This window comes from Eublepharis macularius, chromosome 6 (genome assembly GCF_028583425.1).
Source record: "Eublepharis macularius isolate TG4126 chromosome 6, MPM_Emac_v1.0, whole genome shotgun sequence".
NCBI lineage: Eukaryota > Metazoa > Chordata > Lepidosauria > Squamata > Eublepharidae > Eublepharis > Eublepharis macularius.
The window spans coordinates 112,636,124-112,660,273 of record NC_072795.1 but is presented as its reverse complement, the minus strand read 5'-3'; the positions used below and the strand labels follow the sequence as shown (position 1 = coordinate 112,660,273).

The window sequence follows — 24,150 nt, the reverse complement described above, 5'->3', positions numbered from 1 at the left end:
AGGAACAGCCAGGGAGTGTGCTTCCACCCCCCACAGAACATTCCTAAAAGTGTGGAAAGCCCCTCCTCGTGGAGGTTTGTGGATGGACCAATTTTACCATCTACTCTGTCTGAATAAAATATTTTTTTTAAAAAATATCAAAGCATTTATCTGAAAATACCGATGTTAGTTTGGCTGGTGAATATACTTGAAGCACAGTCAACATTAATAGATTATTTGATATACCAAACCAAAGCCCAATCTTGTAGACATGAAAAATATTCTGAAAATGGCAACCAAAGTAACTCCCTATTGTTATTATTCTATTACTTTAAAAATGGACTGTTAAATGCTTTGTATATAACCTAATACTCGGGGATTTTCATGTGCCAAACTCAAATTAAAACAGATAATGACTTTCAACCAACTTCCTGAACAGAGGAAGCAATTGAATTTCATATCATATGGCAAAAAATGCTTACATATAGTGACAGATTTTCTATACTAAAGCACTGGACAGTGTTTAGACATCTTTACTTATGATTTCATAGATGACTTGTTGGGCTAGTTTACACAATGCAATTTCTCTAAACTGATTGCTACATTAAAAAACTGTATTGTGTAAATGATTATTTTGTTTTATTGTTAGGAAAACAATCAGCTGATGTTAACCTTCCTAGATTTCAGGATAAATAACTTTTTAAAAGAGTTGAGACTGGGACTGGAGTATGCCTTCAAAGTCCACTACTATTTATTTCAACAATTCTTTGTAACGATTTAAGTAGCAATATTTCGACACTACTTGTTACTAGCCAGATTCATTGTTGCACCAGAATAAGCTGTTTGTCAGTCTAATACTCTGTTGCACCAGAACAGACCAAAACAGCTGCCTTGTTTTTCTGCGGCAGCCAAGAGAGCTTGAGGCAGATTGTTCAGTGTGATCTTAACTTTCACACGTGTGCATGAACACAAACACACACAGGGACGTCTTTTCCAGCAGATATATCAGATGATGATGTGTAAGCACAGACGTCATATAGAGCATTGAGTATTCAAAGTACTTTACATGCCTTATCTCAGTAATTCTTGCAACAATACTATGAAGCAGGTCACTAAAATCATCCACAAATGGAAATTTGGGGAGAGCCCAGCCGCTCAGCAAGGTTGTTCAGTGGGCTCACGACAGATGAGAGATTTGAACTGGGGACTTCCCAACTCATCCTTTTAGTGACTGCACTGTAAGGCAGCACAGCATTCCCTGGCCTCTGTGCTAACTGACAGTGGCCCAGAGCTGAAACAGGCAAAAACAATTTTGAGGATATTAAACAAGGCTCAGATCTGCTCTGACTAACCGGCTTGCCCTGTACAAGACTGTCTCTCATGGAGCAATGACCTTAGTGGTTGTTATCAAGAAATCCTTCAACTGCAGGTCAGAAGCTCATTATTTTCAGTTTGACCTACAGCTGGAAAGTCACTTAAGCAAGAGCTATGAGCCATGTCGGGCTACAAACAAAGCCACGATAAAACTCCAGGAACTATGTGAATACGGGTTCAGAGAAAACTCTGCCATGGGGCTCATACAGCTTGCTGCCCGGATATTTTGGGATTATAAAACACAATTAACAGTCCTCTCTCTGTGACTTGTGTAGTTTCTGACACTGCCCCAATATCCATACAAATGCAGCTTTTCAGAACAAGAGGGGGGGGAATCAGTGTGCACCATTTTATACCCAACAGTTTCCACCTGGGGTGTTGCTCAAAACAGGAAATTCAGCCTAGAGAGAGCAAGTAACAGCAGAATACTGGTTGCACAGCATAACATCTTCTATGTATAGGAGGAGAGCCTTCCTTGGAAAGGCAGGCTCTTGGCATCCATAGCAAGCTAGGCTAAATTTGTCTCTCTAAATTGTTCAGGCCCACGCTGAGAGTTGACCTGACAGTCCGGTGGGAATTACCTGGAATATTCTAACTTGGGAAGGATCAGGTACATCCCAATGCACAGAACAATGAAGACATCTGCCATCAAGAAGTAGGCCAGCGCACTGTCCGTAACATCGGATGCTGATGCCAGATCCACCACTGATGCCACGGCACTCACTGTCCCTCCCATGGCCTGACCTACATGACAAAGAAAGAGGGTGAGGAGCAGGATGAGAGAACTGCAGAGTAAGTCCCAGCCTACAACACACGATTTGTGGAGGAAACGGCTTTAAAACAAACTCAGATTAGCTGGAATTGAAACAGCTGAAGCAGAAAAAGCAGAGGGGCTAGAAGTTGTTCTTTAATATCAGATGGACCTCCAGTTTAACATTCCTTTGATTTTAGTTTCTAAACCAGTCTGACACCGAGACTAGTGCAGCTGCTTGGCGCTATAATCTGATATTTGGTACAGCTAAAATCTCTTTTTTCCACCCTGTAATAATTTAAATCTTATTCTTGGCTTCTTTTCTCGCCATATGAAATTATTGGTCATTTTTTGCCAAGGCATCTATATGAATTGGAACAAAAAAGTCAACTTTGGTAATATATTCATTTTAACTGTAGAAATTCTTCCTAACCGGCTTCGGCTGGTTCTTCTCATAGCAGATTATCTTTGTGCAACTTGACCCCTCCCTGCTCATTATTTGGCATGTGTTTTTGTCCCTCCCTTCTTCCTTTCCCCTCCGCTTGCCCAAGAGGGGCCTTGCCAGGGTAACTGACAACCCATTGTTATGTCTGGGGGCAGGGACAATTATTGTTATCATCACTGCCCTCCAATCAAATTAGAGACCTGTATATTTTCTGTATTTGACAAACTTATATCAGTTATATTTATCAGTGTGAGACCAGCACTGTACAGAGTGGCATGACCCTACACGGAGCATGTAGGGTGGGGAGCAGAATCATGGCCGCCTGCCTTCAGGTATTTATTTTTAAAATTTGGATGCAGCCTCTCTCTCTCAGGTGGCTTACATATTCAACACCAAAGCACACTAAAAATAAAACAATAAACAAACAACTACACCACCATAAGAAAATCTCTTATTAAACAAGCCAAAATAAAAACCATCCAATGCAATCTTTCAACAATTGCATTACCCTCCACAAAAGGCTCTAGGAAATAAAATACCTTTAACACAATCTGCAAAAAACTAGAAATGAAGCGGCCCTCCACATCTCTTTAGGAAAACCCTTCCTCAACACCGGCCCTAAAGAGACACAAAAGGAGGTCATCTAGGAAGTGCAACTGGCATATAGCAGCATATCAGGAGATCTGATGCAACTGATCAGAGATACCTAGTCATGAAGGGCTTTAAATGTAACCCCCTGCTAAAGCCCTGGGCCTGGAAGCAAATAGGTAACCAGAACAGATGATGAAGCACAGGTGCGGTGTGTGCTTGTGGCTAACCCCAGCCTGGCTTTTTGTACCAAATGAAATTTCCAAATCATCTTCAAGGGCAGCTTCTTCCACAGTGTATGACAGTAGTCCAATCTGGAGGCTATGATGGCATGGATTAGTGTGGTAAGGTAGGCAAAATCCAGACAGGGAGTTAACTTATTTGCAAAGGTAACTGAGAACTGATGAATATTAGCAACAGTGCCATCCAAGGATGGGCCCAAGACCACTTCCAAGCTCTTAATTTGAGCTATTGAACAAGTATGGTGCCAATTAAAGTTGGTAAATCAATCCCAATCAGGATTTCTGCCTTCCCAGTTAGCATCACCCCTTCTTGTCTGGATTCATCTTCAGCTTGTTTGCTCTCAGCCACTTGAGTGTGGCTTTAGGACACTGCCCACGGACAGCCAGAACAGCTTTTGGACGCTTAGATAAAGAGATACAGAGTTGGGTTTTATCTGCATACTGTTGATAACACCAAACATATGGATGATCCCACCCTCCCATGTTCTTGCTATGTCCCTGCAAGGCCCCGTTGGCCATCTCCCAGCAGAAAAGCAGCACAGTTATAGCTCCAGTCAAGATCCATTATGGCCCACGTTCATTGCCTGAGTTGTAGACCTTGGTTTAACAAATTTTAAAGAGCAGACAGGACACTATAGATCCTTATGGGCCACCACAAATCAGCTGATGCTACCTTTCGAATAAAAACTGTCTGAATCCTATATAAAGGAAAGAATTAAACCAGAGGAGGGCAGTTATTCTCACATCTAGCTTAGATTCCAGCTGTTCCAACAGTGTCAAAAGCTGCTAATAGCTCCAACAGGGTTAACAAAGATGCATTGCCCTTAACTATTTGCTAATGAAGATCACCCAGCAAAAGCCATTTGTTATCACACTAAGTCCAAAGCAAGAGTGGAATAGATCAAGGGCAGATCCAGATATGTCTGTAGTTGTTCTGCTACCACCTGATCAATCACCTTTTAAAAAAACCCTGAAATCCAGAAGGGGTCTTATCACAGCTGTTAAGGAAGTATACTTTGAAGCACAGGCAAGTTAACAGTCTTTGCCAAAGGAGGACTCATCTTTTCATAGCATGATTTAACCAGCCTGGAGGAGGCCTTCACAACCCAAGTACTCTGTAAACTTCATTCAGGGAGACCTAACTGAAATTATTTGTACAACTCTGACAAGTGGACACAATTGCTACTGTCTGTGGCAGAACAGCCCCATGGACACATTGGCACTACTCTACAATGCCCTCTGAGATATCTCTGGCAATGTGCCACTCTCCTAGATTTCCTGACCCTTGGAGGGGTTTTCTCTCCCTCTTTTGGTACTGCTGCCACCAACTGGCCTTTGGAGGAATTACCCAAAAGGAGGACAAGTTTCCCTTCCCTGTATTGCTTGTATCTCCTGCTACCTAGAGACTGGTTCCCACAGAGACAGCTTACTGCACTTGCATAGCACTGGGGAATTAGCATTTTGCCAACTGCCTGCCCCCCCTTCCTCTGGTGCCTGTTTACATAGTGTGTTCAAATGGTGGAGGTCTATGTGGTACACAGAACAACTACCAGCATTCAAAATTATAAAGCATTTATTAAAAAGAAAATGTCCACACACACACACACATTCAGCACAGCAACAGACTGAGCAAGAGATCCAAAAGATTCCTTAGTCCTTCACACTGTACAGGCCCTAGCTGATCTTATTCTAAGGCAGGCTCTTTAACTTAGAAATTACAGTGTTCTAAAAGCTTCCTATTACCTTGGAGTCTTTGTTCAAGCAACCAGCCTTTTGTTTTCTCCACATGGCAATGGTGGCCTTCATATGGAGCTCAGTTGTGAGAGTTCCTTCTCTCTAGATGGAATCTGCCAAAAAAGGTCTTTCCCCTCCATGCCAAGGGGTTTTATTATCACTGTCTTTCCTGAAATCTCTAGGAAGATACATTGTCTTTTACATTCCAAGTCTCTGTTCCTTTCTAGGTGTCAGCTTCTAGCTGGAGGTGCAAGTTGACCATTTCATTGTCTCTGGCCAGGGAAGCCATTAACATTTCTAAAATATTGCTGGGTTAAACTTGAGAGCAATGTCCCCCTGCCAAAAAACCCCTGTTCTCTGCTGAGAGAGAGAGAGAAACATTTTAAAACTAAGGATGGAGGTTTTGTACAGTCCAAGCCTCCAAATTATAGTATGTGGATCTTCAACAAAGGACCCACCTTTAAGCTGGCCTACCTACTACATAGGTGTAGGCTTCGCCTATGCAATCAGGAATACTACTTTTTCAAGGGTTCCTGAGTATGAAAAGGAGACTACTGCGCCAACAGTTAGGCTGAAGTAGTCTGCACATAGGTAGAGCGAGTGGGCACACTGTCCCCTGCTGAAGCATTTGGATTTATTACTGAGGAAGGGCAGCTCTGTCATATGGAAGCTGCTTTGAAATTCAGACGAACAAGGTGGGGGGTTGCTAGGATTCAGTGGGAAGGAGACAATTTGGAAATCCCTATTGCACTCCTCAAAATTTGCCCCCACTCCAGGATTCTCTCAGGGGCATCAGCAGGTTAATCTCTCCTCTGCTGCTCTCCACATTCCATGTCCCAGACCCTCTTTAATCCTCGTCAGGCTGATGGTTTGGAGAGTGTTGGTGGTGGTTTTCAGCAACTTCAGCATACCTTCGGAGCCCTTTGAATATGCAGAGTCCCCTACTTTGCCTTGTTTGGTAATTTTTATTATCCACACAGGAAGCAGTCACTTTATTATGATTCCCAAAGTAGTCTGAAGGTGGCTATACAAGCTTCTTTGTGAAAGACCAGCTTTCAGATCTCATGGGGCAGCACATCGTCTCTGTAGGGTTTTTGTGCATCCTTTAGACTGTTGGAATCCTGAGAATCCCAACACTTTACATTTTTCAGTAAGGGTGACTTCACACAATCCTTCTTTTAAACAGAGAAATGTCATCAAGAGACCTTCATTTACCATGCTAAGAAGTACACAGGATTGCAGACAGCTTAAATGGAACCACTACTGTTGAGAATGGAACAAAGTGCGTAGGCAAGACTTTTTTGCATCAGCCCTGGGAAACAGGCACTGCAACCATCTTGTGAGTAAAGGCATCTGCGTTTCCTTCCCATTCATTGTGGCCACAGATGCACTTTGTGGATTTATGCAAAGGTTTCCAAAGATATGAAAAGGCACTCTGTCACCACACTAAAAGTAAAATAAAGCTATGATTCAGCATCCTGTAGTACTGCTTAACAGGCTGTGTGAAAGTTAAAACAAACATTTCAATTGCTCAAAATTGCTCAGTTTTTGTCTCTCAAATCTGATTTCAGATTGCCAGTGTCCTGTGTATTTTTATACCACCCTCAGCCACTGGCTGAACAGTTACCAGAATGGGCCTAATTGCAAAAACAGAAAAGAATCTCTGAAACCTCTGTATTGATTTTCACATCTGTTACCCCCCTCCTCCTCCTCCTTAAAGTGCATTCCCAGTGTTATCAACGCCTTCAAAACCTCGAGGGGCCTCATCATTCATAGCTGCAAACTTGGAACTCATCAGTTATGGAAATTAATGTTAATGCTGAATATAAAATGAGACAATACAAAGTTTCATATTTTTTTCTAAGATATAAACAAACATGGAGCTGAATGCAGATGTTTCCCTTTTAATATAAAAAAGTTAACTCTGGATATTCAAGTCCAGGAATCACAAGACTAAACTTCTGAGACAGATCAGAATATGAAAAACCAAAAAAAAGAAGGAAATCTACAGAAATTGCAATATCAGCTCACATCAGCTGCTGAGTTTCCGTCAGAACTTCCTTTTAAGAGCACACTCTGGTTCTTTATTATTATTATTTTTAAAAATTCAGCCTACAGCGTACTTTGTTCAGTGGGAATTTACTGTCACAAGGTTTTGGCTACAGCTACTCAGAATTCCAAAGACAGCACATGCATTTATGCTCACAGACTAAATTATAGATGCCAGCAATTGGAGAAGCCCCATTTACTCAGTAAATGGCATTGGCAGATCTCACCTGAAATCAGTGCTTGGGAATTCTGCATGGGGAAACACCCCGTGAGGCCAAAGATGCTGCTGCTGAAGACCGTGGTGGCACTGCTGATGACAGCCACGCAAGCCAAGGTGAGAACGAAAAACGGACGAGTCCAGGAAGAAGAGTCCACTTTCACCAATACTGTGATCACCATGAGGATGGTTAGTATGACAACCAAGGAGGACAGAATGCGCACGTGAGCAGAGACCCTAGAGAAGAAATTCAAACAGCTTCTGAACAAGAGTCTCTTACTCCTACTCCCAGCTCCTTGTAACTTGACTGAGAGGGTGTGTAACTGGTTTTTGGCGGTGGGAGGGGGAAAGGAGAGATTCTATACAAAAGGACACAGGCAAAGAATGAATAGGCGGGGGGGGGAAACAAAAGGAGGGGAAGACAGTTTGTACAACACTGCCAATGGCAGAGAAACAGAGCCTCATTCCAGCCACTGCACAACTAAATGCAAACTGCATTACTTCTCCTTCAGCCAGACTAAGTGAATGAATTCTTATACAGCAAATCAAGCCACAAACATAACAGGCAGTAAACAGCATTTAAAAGAAAGGCTCACCTCACAATACCAGAGGGGCACCTCAAACCCAAAATTAATATGAAAATTGAGGCCTGCAATCTGCCCTGTTCTTCATCATTCTCTGCAACCGTCTCTGGGATATGCTTTGGGCCCACTAGAGAGACTCATATGCACATTTGTGAGTTTCCCCAATAAGCCACATAGCACCCCTCTCCCTATCATTTCAAATCAGAAAAACTGTGTTTTGGGGGGTGGGGGGTGGGGAGGGCTGCTGAAGGCCCTTCTTCACATGTACCACAGTCACTGGAACTGAGTCGTTGGAACTGAGGAGAATCTGCAAGGCACTTGTGATTGTTACACTGAGGATCCTATCTGTATTTCCTGTAATGTGTGAAATGCTGTACACTCAACTCTGTCCACTATAGTAAGAGGGCTCTCAGGTTTTAGACTAAATCTAGAGAGCTACTTTTGAACTGAACGTTTAAAAGAAATTCATCAGCTCTGCAATATCTTTGCACTGGACTTATGTTTGGCTTTAACTGGACAATTCATTTATTATATAGAAGCCAAATCAAGTATGACACTACCTTGAAAGAAGTGCAGCCACTCACAACTCTCCAAGATGCAGGTGTTTGCAAACAGATGTTTGTCACATTTACACTCTTCAGTTTTTAAGTGCAAGTCTGATGTGTGCAACTAAAAATGATAAGAAAAAACTTGGAACAAATTGAGTCATTATGGAATCTTTGCATATCTCAATGTGAACGTTGATTTGTAGAATTTATAACATGTAAATATGTAGAAATATAAATTTGCAGAATTTATGATTTTGTGTATTTTTAACGGTTAGTGTCTATTTGTATATTGTGCACGTTTGTTGAAAATAATATAAAAATATGTGTGAAGTATCTCAACATCACTAAGAACAGCCAGGTTTCAGCAATATTGTCCAACTAAAAGAAAATGTATTTATTCCTATCTGAAGTGTTCTGTAAGGTTGGGAAGCTTGCTACTTTCCTCCACTCATTTACTGGCCTCTCTCCAGCTCTCAGCCATGAGAAAAACACAGGATGTGCAAGCAGCCATACCTCCACAGCCAACTGAGCAGGGCTGTAGCCAAGCATGGGCAAATGGGCCAGGGAATCAATTGCTGGAACAGATTTTGGTTCTCCTGCATTTAACGAGGAAATTTCTGATTATAATGCCTGAACACATTGCATGAGCAAGGAATGCAACATTTGAACAACAAACCAAAACTCTCTTGCTTACAGGCGGTTTCCCTGAGCTGAAATAGTTCATCACTTTGGCTGACTCCATTAGCTTCAATCAGCTGTAATTGCAAAAAATGAAGAAAACACGGCATCCCCCCCTCGCCCTCCAAAGCCCTGCTACATCACTGCCTGTGAGCAATCCAGTGTTGCTTGTTCTTCTTAAGGCAGGCTGTGGATGTGGCACCCCTGGGGGATTCTTCAGGAACCTAAAGGAAGCCAGGTAGTTAGTACACAAGCTGCTCTGAACCAATGCTATAGGGAGAAAAGAACTCGTCAAAAAAGACACGAGACAAATCTTGAAGGGGGGGGAGGCTTGGGGAAAAGGCCTTTTTCTTTTTTTAAAAAGATATCATGTGTAGAGATTTGATCAGTGCTTCTTTGATCCAATCTCTGTATAAACCCAGCCAAGTTGGAAATGCCAATTTCTAAAGAAATCACAACAGCAACACACAGCAATGGAGTCTGTTTGGGGAATACTGTAGGCTGGGGAAAAGCAATTATGTTCTTGTCGTCACATGGTAATTAGCAACCTGAACAGGAAAGTTGCTTATTATAAACAGTGAAGACTTGATCAGCTCCCGTTAAGCACAGAAGGCAAGGAAGGAAGAAAATGACCAAGAGCTAATAGTGAAGGAATGTTCTATTTCTCTTTCAGAGATAAGACCCTGGTTTAAACATCCTTTGTGATGTATGTTCTCCTCTAAGAGACCCCAGTTGTGATATACTTTGTGCCACGCTAACTGTGCAAGTTAGAAATGTTGCCTGCCTGACTCAGGGACTCCTGACAAATGCAACCTTAACAGAATACTTATAAAGACACATAACAGGCCCACAATTAATTTTCTGGGCAAACAGGAACCCTAGTAAGAGTTCTGATTTTTGCACTTTTAGCACACTAATGCTGGCCAATTTCTTCTTCACACTCTTCTCAAAAATGTCACCTTCAGCCAAGCAAACATGAAATCCATTTCAGAAGTATTGTAATATTTTAGCCATCACAGATGCCTTCAACGAGGGTGGAGCACAGAATAGCCGTAAGTTACCCTCTGGCGGCAAGCGAACCATGGGGAACCGATTTGTGCAGGAGTTTCCATAAATGTAAGCCGGCTTCATGTGTATTTATGATGTTGAAAACTTAGCATAATAAAACACTTATTGATTATGGATGTGCCACTCAGCAGAATCAACAACGTGCCAGAGATAAATGAATGCTACATTTAAAACGTAACACATTAAGCACATAATAGGTTTTGTGAAATGGATTTCCAACCTGGAAAATATGTAAGAAAAGTGATTATCATCTCTGTGTCTTCTTCTTTTGCCTCGTGTGCCTTTCTCCCTTTTCACGGTATAACTGAAAGCAAAATCTGTCTTCTGTTTAGGAATTCTTCAGTGATAACAGCCATAGAGATGGAGAACATCAAAGCACTGACAGAAAGGAAAGGAACTGCCACCTCAACAAATGAGGGATTCCATTGCTGGAAAGGACTGAAGATCCAGTCTTCCACTATAGCAAGTAAAATGTGCCCACTCTTCGACTCATGAGATTTTCAGATGGCTGCCCACAGGTTCACTCTCTAGAATGTGTGGAAGATAAAAGACGACGAAAGGCATTAGCAGCCCAGGAAGATCACAGGCACAGCATCTTAGAGACTACAGTCCAGCAAGGAGTTGAGGAGCTGCATCACTGGAGTTCTTTGGCAAAGATTTTCACCCAGTAGGTGGGAGCTCTCCTGTTCTGCTTCTCCAGTTCTCTTGGCAGAGGAAGGATGAATTTAAGAGGACCAATCCGTGTAAATAGCCAAAATTCTGAAAACACAAAACCTAGCTGCTTGTTGAGAGCCAGGCCAAATGTACAGAAAAGGAGTCTACAGAAGTTATACTTTGAAGTTTGGGACTTGGAAGTCTGCATGGAGAAGGAATGACAACTTTTAAGTTTACACTAGAAGACAATGTACCAATGTGTACCTAAATCTCAAAGCATAAACCTGTAATTTCCCCAGGGCATTTTTTCAAATCTATGTGGTGTTTGCCCACACTGTTTTGTGACTCGGAGCTCATACAGAACAGTCCTGTGGTGATCTCTCTCTGTATCATCCTGCCAAGCGGTAAGGATGGTGTTTACCATACGTGGGGGGAGGAAGGAGGCAGCAAGACCCTGTGGTAGAAAGTTTGGCTAAATGATTGTGGCTGTTCATTTTTTGGTGCAGATCTACCCACTTTGAGCAAAGGCCACATGTGAAGAGAGGCAGAACACAATGAGGCCTAGCCTGCCTTGCTCTGACTAGTTCCTCTAGCCACAATGGGAGATTAGACACCTCCTCTGAGGCACCCTCAGAAAACACTTTCACACAGCACACTCTACAGTGCGCCTAAAACACAACTTGACTAAAATTTCAAGGCAGAGGTTCTTAAAACTTTAATCCACCACTTTTATCAATTATGCACCATTATCACTAAATACCTCTTCCACAGAAACCACAAGTAAAAAAATCAGGACACAAGAACAGCACTCCAAACAAGATAGTTGCTCAAAGAGCAAGGTCTAGATCCAGTAACACCTTAAAGACCAACTAGATTTCCAGAATTGAGCATTGAAGAGTCAAAGTTCCCTTCTGGGAGGCAAGGTAAAACAGGGTTGTATTTACCTGTAATCATGGTTCATTGAGTTCTTCTGTGCAGGCACATATTGGGACTGTGGATGTGCAGGCCAGCCAACCAGAGACGTTTTTGTTATGTTCTTAGGGAGCTGCTTCTCCCAGTCATGTAACAACTCCTTTTCCTGTATAAATGGCTACATGATTACCCAGGAGAAGCGACCCCTTCCCCATAGTCCTCCTGAGTCACTGCAATCTTGTACTGAACCTTCATTTCAGAGAGTTCACAGCAGGGCAGGGGGGTGGGGGTGAAATGTGTGCCTGCACAGAAGAACTCGATGAACAATGGTTATAGATAAGTACAACTCTGTTTTCATCTTCATTCTTCTGTGCAGTCCCACATTGGGAAATCACCAAGTTACACACAAAGAGGAGGCGGGGTGAATCTCTCCAAGACATATTTTATTAACATCAACACTAGTAGCAGTAATGCAATAAACTCTGCATTAAAGGAGTACATAAGTTAAAAGGCAGCTTGGAAATTGTGTCACGAACGTTATAACTAAGTATAACAATTAACAAATGTGTAGCTCTCGGAGTCTCCGAGCTCCCCCCTCTCCCTCTCTCCCCCTCTCTCCCCCCCTCCCCTCTCTCTCCCCCCCCCTCTCTCTCTCGGTTCGGACTGAGGCCCACCTGCCCTGGTTTGGGCCCCCAAAACACACAAATAAATGCGGATCTGTAAGAAACGCCTTCATTCTGTACCAATAAAATAACACTCTTTTGACATCTAATGAGTTTAGTGCTTTCCCTGCCCTGGATTGAGGGTTTGGGAAAAATACAGGCAGTGTGATATCCTGAGACAGGTGGAAAGGAGACAATAATTTTGGCAGGAATTGGACACTTGGTCGGAGGACTACCCTGTTCTCATGAAATTTAAGAAACGGTGGATCAGCTCTGAGCACTGAAAATTCACTGACTCTCTTAGCTGATGTAATTGCCACGAAGAAGCTCACTTTCAATGACAGTAGCTCCAGAGGGCAAGTGGCTAGGGGTTCAAAGAACGCTAACGTAAGATGTGACAGGACTAAAGACAAGGACCACAATGAAACAAGTGGCAACCTTGGGGGGGGGGCGTGGTAAAGACTGAGTATTCCCTTGAGAAATTGATGGGGCCTTTGATGGGAAAAAAATGGACTTGCCTCTCACTTGTACATGGAAGGTAGATGTGGCTGCCAAGTGGATCTTAAGAGATGTGGTAGCCAAACCCACTGACTTCAATTCATAAAAATACTCAAACATTAAAGGTAATGGGCAACTCTCGGATATACAGCCCTTACCCTGTGCCCATTCTGAGAAATGTTTCCATTTTGAATTGTACAACCTCCTAGTTGAAGGTTTCCTAGCATGCATCAGGATCTGCTGTACCTGCACAGAAACACTCATACCTGGGGGCAAATGTGCTATGCGTAGTATATGGAATCAAGCTCGTGGTGAAACAGTGCTCACAACTGAATCAAGTTTGGTGTCTGCGGAAGTGGAATATACTTCCGTTTGAACAAAGTAAGTAACTTTGGAAACCAAATTTGTATGGGGCAGAAGGAGGCTATGAGGATGCAATCTGAATTGTCCCTCTCTATCTGGCAAATGACTGGTCACCAATGGAATTGGGAGGAATGCATAAAACAGGTGACCTGTTCATACTTGTTGGAAGGCATCTCCGACAGAAAGGGGATTGCTCCCTGCCAGGTAACAAAACACTTGTGCTTTGGTATTGATCACTGTTGCGAACAGATCCACATCTGGAATGTCCCACTGCAGGAATATTGGACACAAGTAGATATCGTTCACAGCCCTCTTCTGGTTGGGACCCTGCACCCTGCTCAACACATCTGTTCTGGAGTTGTCAGAGCCAGTTGTGGATAACCTGCTTGGAAACATCATTGTTAATTGCCCAATTCCAGATGCACAATGGGTTAGCAATGCCATGCCCCCTTGCTTGTTGAGGGAGGACATTGCTGTAGTTTTGTCTGTTTGGATTTTAATGTCCTTGCACGGGAGCACAACTGTGAACGAGACAAGAGCATAACATATAGCTCTTGGGTTCCAGGACATTGATATGGAAGGCTTAGTCCCTTTCAGTCTACTTATTTTGTACAGAAACATCACCACAGTGTGCACCCCAGCCATGCAAACATGCATCGGCCGTTAGGTGCTGTTTAGTGCCAAAGGGCATACCTCTAAACAAATTATTGTCTCTGCCCCACCATTCAAGAGATCTGAGAAATTGTCTCAAAATGGAAAGCTTATGCTTAGGGAAATGTGAGGATGCTCTGAATTTATGCACAAACCAATTTTGCAAGGTACCCATATTCAGCCTAGCAAAAGGCACTACTGAGGTAGTAGCTGCCATTAACCCCAGTAGTCTTTGGATATTCCAAATACTTTGAAAACGTTTTCTTAAGAACATGGCTATTGTAGATTTAATAGCCAGTGAGTGCCCTATGACCCTGCCCATGATGGAATCCAGAATTGTACCAATGTAGGCTACTTTCTGGGTAGGCTCCAATTGTGACTAGTCCCAACCTTTGGCATGTTTCCACAACCAGCCCAATGTCATTTATCAACTGGTCCCTAGACAGGGCAGTGATAAGCCAGTCATCTAGATAAGGGAAAATGGAACATCCCAGAGATCTGAGATGAGCTACCACTGGGGCCATATACTTAGTGAACACCCTAGGTGCCGCTGAGAGCCCAAAGGGTAAAACTGTGTATCAGAACACCCTGCCCTGGTATTTGAAACAGAGGTTTCTTCTGTGGTCCTCCCTTATGGAAATAGAGAAATAAGCATCTTTGAAGTCAAGGACAACAAACCAGTTATTAGCCTCTAAGAAGGATAGTACAAACAGGAGTGTGACCATATGAAATTTTGATATGTTGAGGCACACATTTAGGTCTCTAAGATCTAGTATAGGGCGAAGACGTCCATCTTTCTTAGAAACCAAGAAAAACCTAGAGAAGAAACCATATTTGGTATCTGAGACCTGTACTTCCTCAATAGCCTCCTTGGCCAAAAGGGACTGAATCTCCTCTGCCAATTCATGCAGAGAATTATTTACAGCTGTAACCAGTAAATAGACACACACAATTAACTGAATTCTAAACTATAACCCTTTTTAACTATGGCCAAGACCCAAGGTCAGATGTTATTGACTCCCATTCAGAAAAGAAGGATGCTAATCTGTCCTGGTAATAAGAGTCAACTTCAGAGGGGTTGAAGCTCAGTCAGAATTGCTTAGAAGGGCCTTGGGGGTACTTGTGCTGCTGAGAATGTTTGGACCTATAAGCAGTCCATTTCTTGACTGAGACGGTGGCAGTGAGCTGAAGGGACACTGTGATACAGAATGGCTCTGCTGGTATTGCCGATTAGGCTTCCCATATTGCTGGTCTGAGTACTGGTGACTTGGGAAGTACCTGGGCTTGTAAGAGTGCTGCTCAGCAGGTATTACACACAGAGATTTTGCAGTCTGTCTGTTCTTTTTCTTTTGTGACAACATCTTGTCTGACTTTGAAGAAAATAACGACACACCTTCAAAAGGGAGTTCTTCCACTCTGGTCTTGGTTTCAAGAGGGAGAGCCACGGAACTAAGCCAGGAATGACATCATATAAGCACTGCTCCTGCCATACCTCTGGCTGATATGTCAACAGCATATTTGCCTGCGTTCATCTACTACTTTGACAGTATGATGGCCTCTGTTTGTAGAAGACTGACCAAAGATTTCTTGTCCTTGGGGAGGTCAGAGATGTATGAAATCTTCTCTCAGAGATACAACTGGTAGGAACCATGATGGTTAGGTAGTTACTAAATGTGCAAGTTAGGGCAGACATAGAATATTGCCTTCTGCCCATTCCATATAGTTTTCTGTCTTCCCTGTTGGAGGGGAGGGGGGCAGAGTGTAGGCCAGGACAAGTATTGTGTTTCATCTTATACATGAGTTCAATCTTTTTTGAGGTAGATGAGAGCTCTGCAGGTTTATCCCGTATGTTAATAATCAGCTTCTCTAAGCCTTAAAGAATGGGGAAGGCTATTGCTGAAGGTGAACCTGAATAAAGACATCTTAGAACTTTGTCCTTCACCTTCGGATCTGACAACAAGACATCCAAGTTCAGTTACTTAGCCACCCTGGACATCTGCTCTGAGAAAATTCGGAGGTCTTCATAGGGGAAGCCAGAACTTTTACTGACATTGTTGTCGGGCCAAGGATCTGACACTGTTTTGTATCCGACCTCAGATGGAACCACAGCAGGTTCAGCCTCAGTCATACTACTGGGCTTGCAATTGAGAGGGATAAGGTGGAGGCAGCCACCTTCGACTCAACGAGGTTGAGGGTATCGAATCCAATGAAATATGCCTCTCCAGTCCCTCTGGCCACTGGCAGTGGTACAAGTTGAGGAATACAGCAGGAATAATGGTTCCTGTGTGAACAGCAAGATAAGGCCACTTGTTCCGACAGCAAGCGCAGATTCGACTGGTGGTGACTTGGAGCCAATGGAGAGTAAAGCCAAGAAGTTTACATTTGAACCCTATTAGAACCTCTCAGATCCGAAAGTAGTGCCAGGGATCCGTGAAGGTGCTGTTCAGGTTTGAATTCAGATCTGAGCCTCCAAGCTTCCTCCTTAGGTTGATACAAGTGGTCGGTTTCTGAATCATGGAGGTCAACTTCACCCTCAGAGAAAGACAGTTCTGGAGAATTCATGTGAGAGAAGGGAGTTCTTGTCACCCTCCATCTCCCTAGTCGAGGATCGGGTCACGTAGACTTAGTGTAAGACCTAGAATGCTTGGTCTTTTTGGCGGTGGTTCCAATTAGTGTCTCAGATCCAAAAGAGGTCTCAGAGACCAGGATTTCTGCCTATCGGATCCAACCTTGACACCAACTTCGGGGAGGACACTGAACCAGCCCTGGAAGGGAGCTTCTTCATGGCAGTTGACTTAGCTGCTGGGGGATTGGAGCAGCATAGGACTTTCCCCCACAATACAGCCTTTAAACGGAAAGCCCTCTCATTTCTGGCCTTAAGGGTAATTTGCTGGCAGAACTTACAGGCAGCAATGTTATGTCCCTCTCCCAGACACAAGTAGGCAGAGATCACGCTCGTTGGTCTGAGTCATCTTTGTGCTGCATCTGGTATGCTTCCTGAAAACTGCCCTCTGAGACATTCTGAGGGACTAAGCAGGATCCCAAGAGCAAAGCGAAGCTGAGCTGAGTCAATACCATTCCAAAACAAAACAAGAGCCGAATCGCACACCACAAAGGAAGTCAAAGCAAAGTCCGAGGTCAAGATCAAGCCGAAAAGACAATCAAGTAAAAATACAAAACGGAGCTCACTACTGAGGTTCTTCTCTTTGCAGCAGGCAAGAGAGAACTGAGGAGAAGGGGTTGCTTCTCGTGGGTAATTACGTGGCCATTTAGGTGGGAAAATGCGCTGCTATGTGACTGGGAGAAGCAGCCCCTAATGGGAGTTTTAGAGAAGCAACAGAAACTTCTCCAGTCTGCTCACCTGAGCATGCGCAATCCCAATGTGGGACTGCCCAGAAGAACAGAAATGAATTTTATTTATATAGGTTATGATATATACACTACTTTCAGAACCCAGACTTCTGATATACACTCACTGAGACCCTTGTGCCTGATGGCCACCAACCAACTCCATAGTTCTTTAGATATGCGGTCCTAGGCTGTGAAGGGCTTTGAAACAAGTGTCTTGAACTGAACTGAGAAACAAATGGGCAGCCAAAGTAACTGTTTTAAAATAGGTGAGATATGTTTCCTTCACAAGACCCTGACAATAATGGGGCTGCTGATTTCTGTCTCAGCTGCACTTTCCATTTTTTTTAACTTCCAAGGCAGCACTATTAAGAGCACACCACAGTAATCCAACTGTGAGGTTAGAAAAGTACCCACCAGCATGGACAGGTCAGCTAAGTCTAAGAAAGGAAAGAGATGGAGAACCAGATGCAGCTGATAGAAAGCACCCTTGGCAACTACACCGATCTGCTTAGATTATAGGTGCATCTATGCTGGCCAAACTTCCTGTCTGAAGAAGAGTTCTGTGCAGCTTGAAATCTTGCTGCTATCTGCTGCCAATGCAGTTGTCCCAACAAAAGGTATCACCCGAATGATTTCAGATACTGTCTTGGGCTAAGAGAAACAGCAAGGCTGCTTTCACACACGTCGAATAATGCACTTTCAATGCACTTTAGTGATCATTTGCAAGTAGATGTTCCTGTTTCACTTAGGAAAACCCAGATGCAAACCATGGTTAAAGTGCATTGAAACTGCACTGAAAGTGCATTATTCAACATGGGTGAAAGCAGTCTAAGTGACAGTACGACATAATCACCTGGAGAAGTTGTGCTCTAAAGGGCTTTCTGGCTAAATCCATTTGCTCATCAAGAGTTTTTAACATGACGTATAGCTCACTGCTGAGCTAACACTGCAGCCTGGGGAGAGAAATGACTTGTCCAAAGCTGCCAAGAGAAGGAAAAAATGGAGGTGACTAATGCAACTACACTTACTTGTTGACTAGTAGGAAGTTCCCAATCAAGCAGAGCACTGAAGGCACACTGGAAGCCACAGAAATGTAACTTTCAAAGAAGTCCTAGGGGGAAAGAAAACATTAAAGATGGTTTGGAAAAAAAACCCAACCTATGAAAACAAGATCATGACCTGCTTTGCCCTGAGACTCTTTCACAATTCAGACACTAGGACAAAGCATTCAAAAGTCACTGTATTGTGGCGTTCTGAAGCTTACAGGACTGCAGACTTTGCCGTAAGCACTCCACTTGGTTAGCTGAAGAGCGTATCTGTTATTGTAAGCTTCAAGACCTTTTTACAGTGTTTCAGCCTTCTGGAACATGTATTGCATGAGAGCCTTTTCCCCAGTCTTCTATTAGCTGTTGCTTACCTTCTCAGGCTTCTCTTATATAAAACATTAAATTGTTTGGCCCCTGTATGGATAACAAAAGCAGGCAATTCACAGACAAAGGTCTGCCTCTGCAGGGACTCTCCAGGTATGCATAGAAATCTGGATGCAAATTAACGTAATGAAAAGGACCAACCCTATCTCTAGAATAGTTTCCTGAGGATCAAATATGCTTGCAAATCAGGTCCTAATGGTCCAGGAGCACAGAATGACGAGAGTTAGTTAAAAGGCAGGGAGAGTACAGAGGAGGGGAAATCAGCCTGATCTAATCCCAGGTGACCTGCAGAGTACAGGAGGAGGGGGAGATTTGAGAGTGGGTGGGATTTCCAAATTGTTTTCCCCTTTTATAATTCCTCAAGGGCCCCCAACTTGTTCCACATACAGGAATACTGAGGAGCAGAGAGCCACCCATGGTTTCTCACACAGGAGGGGAGACAGCGTGTCATACTGATGTGAGGTTCTCTGTACAGATTTTGTTTTGGAAAATTCTAAGGTTGCCGGGCTAACTGATTTTAATCACATTTACCAAAGAAAACCCTTCCTTTTTTCCTAGCACTTCAGGCCACTAAGCCTTCTATGACCAGACTTCTAGTCCATTAATGACAGGTTTATAACAGACTTCTCTAGTATGATATAACAATCTGTGTCTATCGAGATATCAGTGGATCCATAATATTTCTTTACTCTCTTCTAAACAGCAAAAACTCTGCCCAACGATGCCAAGATGTTTTTGCAAAGAAGCTTTTTATTCAGCTTAAGCTCGGCAGCAGAAGCAGCTGGGCTCCTGCTGGGCTAAAAAAGCAGTTCAGGCCCTGGGTGACGGAGTGAGGCACTAGAGCGTTACCTGGATCACAGGGCATGAAATTAGCAGCAGCAAGCAGGTTGGAGCTGAGAATAGTTTGCAAGCATGAGCTCATCTTCAGATAGCCGAGGCCCACTTCGAAGTAGTCTATGCCAGCCACAGGCTCTTCTTTTCCTGCTGGGCACCCCAACAGTAACCAACACCAAAAGCAAGATGGAAGGCCAGAGATTTTGACAGGCATCTTAAGAGCTCAGATAGATTTTCCTCAGATAGATTTTCTTACTATTCGTTTCTTACTCCAGAATTTTCTTATTATTAGTGCTTTCAATGAGGTGATAACTGTCATAGGCAGGGCCATTTATAGACTTTTGTCCCAAAATAATCCAGACTGGGAATCTAAATTCTGTGACCTGCATAGTTTTTGCTTATTTTGCACAATTTATTTTTTCCCCTAGGGAAGGGGAAGGGCAGGGCATACTGAGCCAACAATCCTGGAGCCTTATTCTGAGATTTCACCCAAGCAACACACACACTTCCTAGCCAACCTTTTTTTAAAAAGAAAGGTGTGATCCTCCACTGAATTTTGCACCCAGTGAATATTAAATATTTTCTGTGCTTACATGGACTTGTGGGATACACAAAATACCAAGTGTTTTGTTTTGTTGTGTTGGTTTTAATGTAACAATGTTAACACTAGATAGCCAGTGTGGCATAGTAGGCAGTGTTGGTCTAGGATCTGGGAGACCCAGGTTTGAATTCTCACTCTGCTATGGAAACTCACTGGCTGTCCTTGGGCCAGTCAACCCTCCCAGCCTAACCTACCTCACAGGGCTGTTGTGCAGATAGTGCTGTGAGGCACTTTGGGCCCCCCCTGGGGAGAAAGGTAAATAAATAAAGTAAATTGTAAGGTAGGCAAGGAGGACAAGTGCATATGCAGCAATCCCCACTCCTTTCCTGCATCCTCATCAGGTGCACATTGCTGCTTGGACCAGTTTACGGACACCAGAAGACACAGAACAACATTCCCATCTTCAAGGCCTGCTTCTTCCCTCTGCAACTTCCTACATTCCACCCAACACCAATAGATCTCTCTGACTACCAGTCAGTAGTTGATGGTCAGGGAGAGAGTCTGGCCCCACAGATCCAGAAAACTACTCAAATAACCTTGCCTGCTGCTCCTTCTTCTGTGTTGTCCCCTCCTAGCCAACAAACCTGAAGCCAACCAAGCTGCTAAACTTGAAGCTTCCCTTCTCTTTGTATCAAATTCGGTAAATCCCGAAGCCTTGCCTGCCTCAGGCTATGCACATCTTTGCATCTTGCAACCTGCACTGATACTTTGAGCGTGCAAACTAGCAGGGCAAAAAAGAATCCGAGGGGGAGAGGAAGAGCTCTAGTGTCCTTCCCCAGAAGGGAGAAGAAATAATGGTTTGCTGGGCAAGATGCTGTATGGTTTTGGAAGCCCGTGTCCACTGAATCACCCATCGAAGCCAAGGTTAACAAAAAGAAGCACATGCTGGTGTTTCCAAAAGTTCAGGGCTGGCCAATATTAGATAAGGTCCAAGTCCCATTCCCTGATCCAACCTTTAACATTTCTGTGTCTGTTTACAGAACTGCAGCCTCCACGTCATTTCTTTCTGATCATTTATTATTAGGAAGAAACTCTGACTATGCTGCACTCTAAGAAATGACCAGATGGAAGGAACTATAATTAAATGGCACACAGGAGGAGCTCTCTCTGCATTGCAGGGAATGTTCTAATCAGTGCTCAGTTGCAAGAGACAGAGAGAAGGGGGGAGATGCCAGGGCTCAGATCCGTCTAGAAACGCCGCCCTCTGAGCTGTAAGTTATCCTCCCTAATACCCTAATATCCTCCCTAATATCAGGTATTGCGGGTACTCTCTGTAGTTACTTAGTGGTGAGTAAAATGCACTCTGCATCTGCTCAGGGGCCCTTTCATGTATTAATATATTCAGGGTGGCGCCAAGAGCATACGCTGGGGCTGGACCTTGGCACAAATTAAGCCCTCGTTTCAGTTCTCAGTAATCCAGAATGTCTTACTCATGACCCCAAGCAATCCAAGCTGCTGGGCTAAAACACACACGCGCACTCACTCCTGTGACTTTGCTGGACCATTAGTGTGAGTCAGAGCTTCCTGAAATAGTAGGTCAGGCCTCATCAGCAGGCTGCCGGGCTGCTTGCTGTGCAATCAGCTTAGTAAGTTGGACATATATGCGCATCAGGCCGCTTTGACGGGCATTTCTTTTCACTTGAGTGCATCTGGTAATAATGGTGGCATTATTAAAATTTCTATGCAACAGCAATGGGACTGTTCCCTCCCTCTAGTTTTAAGTGATGGAAAACGTTAAAACCTCAGATTTCTACTGTTTCTGAGAAAGGACTATCTGTTTCCTGGTTTGAAGATGGCAGCTTGCACAATGCTGAAGGCAGAGGGGAGCTATTGGCAGGGAGTGAGAAAGGTGCGTGGTGAAGTTAAATGCTTTTGTTTTGACCATTCCATTTAATAAGCATCAGCAAAACCAGGCTGAAATATCTTGGACATATGAAGCTGTCTTCTATGAATCATCAAAGTAAATATTGTCAACTCAGACTGGCAGTGGCTCTCCAGGGCCTCAGGTAAGAGATTTTTCGGATCTTTTTAACAGGAGATGCTGGGGATTGAACGTGGAACCTTTTGCATGCCAAGCAGATGCTCCAGCACCGAGCTACAGACCCCCCCAGTAAAAATTCCATCTGTCCTCCAAAGAGCTCAGGCCAGGATGATCCACATGGTTCTTGCCTCCCAATTTTATCCTTACAACCTCATCAGGCACATTAGGCAGAGAAAGTGGTCCCAGGTCATCAAATATACACCAGCATACAAAGTAGGAAAGAAATCCCAGTTTTAAAAAATTAACAGTGCAGTCCTAAGGAGAGTTACTGCAGTCTAAGCCACTGCTTGCGCCAGGGTTTCTGGCGCCTGCGGCCAGCTCCACGTACGTGCGCATGCACCTCAGACTGTGTGATGATGTCATCACGTTATGGCGTCATCACGCGGCAAAGCCGGGCCCATTGGCCGGCGGGTGGCTGGGGTGGTACGCGGAGACTGCCCACACTCTGCACGCCACCCCAGTCGCCTGCCGTACCTGGCCCGCGGCTGCTGCGCCTGGCCGGGGGCGTGTGGTGGTAGCAGTGGCACAGGGCTGGTCAGCTTGAAGCAGCTGCAGTCAGACAAGAAAAAAATTCCCGTGTACTATAATGCCTCCACAATCAACAATAAAGCGTGTAATATTGTTTCCAGAATTATTTATTCACCAATATATAAGGGGTATATTAAACAACTTGTATTTCAAATTATCTCTCTTAGCACATTCAAGAACTGTACCACATATTGCACTCCCCCTCAACCTCAATCATATAGGCATTTCAGACGTCCTGTAATTATTCTATTAAAGTGTCACGTGCTCCAAGTGCTATAATTATTACAATTAAAGTGCATTTACTGGTCAGGCATCCTATGACACTACTTTTCCTATACAGGGTTTAAATTGCCTTGTTCACAATTATAATATACAGTCACAATATAGGTGCAGTCCAAGAATGATTCCAGACACTGTGGGTGTCACAGCTCATGGGTAGACCTATGTCCTTCCAATATACGTTGTAAACTCTGTGACTGAGTTCTCTAACGGACGGTCCAGATCCTTGTAAGGTCCGTTTCCAAAGTTCTTTTTCAAAGAGCACAGTAGCTGGAAAAACATACATAGTCATAAAGAATCCCTGAGTATCTAATATTTACACTAATACATTCATGGTACAATATACTCACTCAGAGATTCTTGCAATTAACCTTCCATATCCCCTTCTAGTATTCCAATTACTTCCATCTGCATCTTGTTAGCTAGTAACCGTTTTATCCTCTGAATGTAATCCACGCCCCCATCATATAGTTATTCTCTCTTAAAGAGGTATTAGTCCCATAAGTAGTTATAAGAAACACGTATAGTCATTGGCTATATTCAAGCCATTAGGTATGAGAGTATTGAGTTTATATATCCAAAAGGTTTCTTTTTGGTGTAGTTCCCTAGTAGCAGTCATATATTCCCTCTTTCGAGTCTTGAACAGCACTGTAAATAACATCTCCATGTCACTATGTTTTCTCTCCAAATAATGTTGGACCAAGGGTGCCTCTAATACGTTATTCTTTATTCTGGACTGATGTTCACCAAGCCTTATTCTAATGGAACGTGTGGTACTTCCTACATATAATAGACCACATGGGCATTTCAAAACATACACTACCCCCTCAGTGCCGCAGTTAACAAATTCATTTGTAGTCCTTAATCCTGACTGTTCCAAATCTTCTGTAGTCATTATTAGGGAGCATTGTTTGCATCTCCCACATTTGTATACACCCCTCGGCAGTCCTATGTTCCTGGTGCCAATATCATAATTTAAATCCGAATGTATAATCTGATCTTTGATGTTCCGGGTCCTCCTGAAGGCTACCAGTGGGGGAGTCTCACAGCCTGGGATATCATTGACAAGCGGCCAGTATTTCAAGATTG

The 24,150-nt window shown here is 43.5% G+C and overlaps 1 protein-coding gene across 3 annotated transcripts in view; it reads right to left on the bottom strand.

Annotated features, from left to right (window-relative positions):
* The window catches only part of SLC29A3 (solute carrier family 29 member 3), a 48,497-nt gene that overhangs the window by 2,504 nt on the left and 21,843 nt on the right, over positions 1-24,150 (bottom strand). For 2 of the 3 annotated variants that reach the window (XM_054984268.1, XM_054984267.1), the window contains exons 3-5: positions 18,377-18,459; positions 7,390-7,616; positions 1,935-2,097 (exon numbers count right to left, since the gene is read on the bottom strand). In XM_054984268.1, the coding sequence (XP_054840243.1) occupies positions 1,935-2,097; positions 7,390-7,616; positions 18,377-18,459 (473 nt within the window). Of the gene's footprint in view, positions 1-1,934; positions 2,098-7,389; positions 7,617-18,376; positions 18,460-20,407; positions 20,457-24,150 lie in introns of all 3 variants that reach the window. The other variant, XM_054984270.1, reaches the window with a different exon arrangement.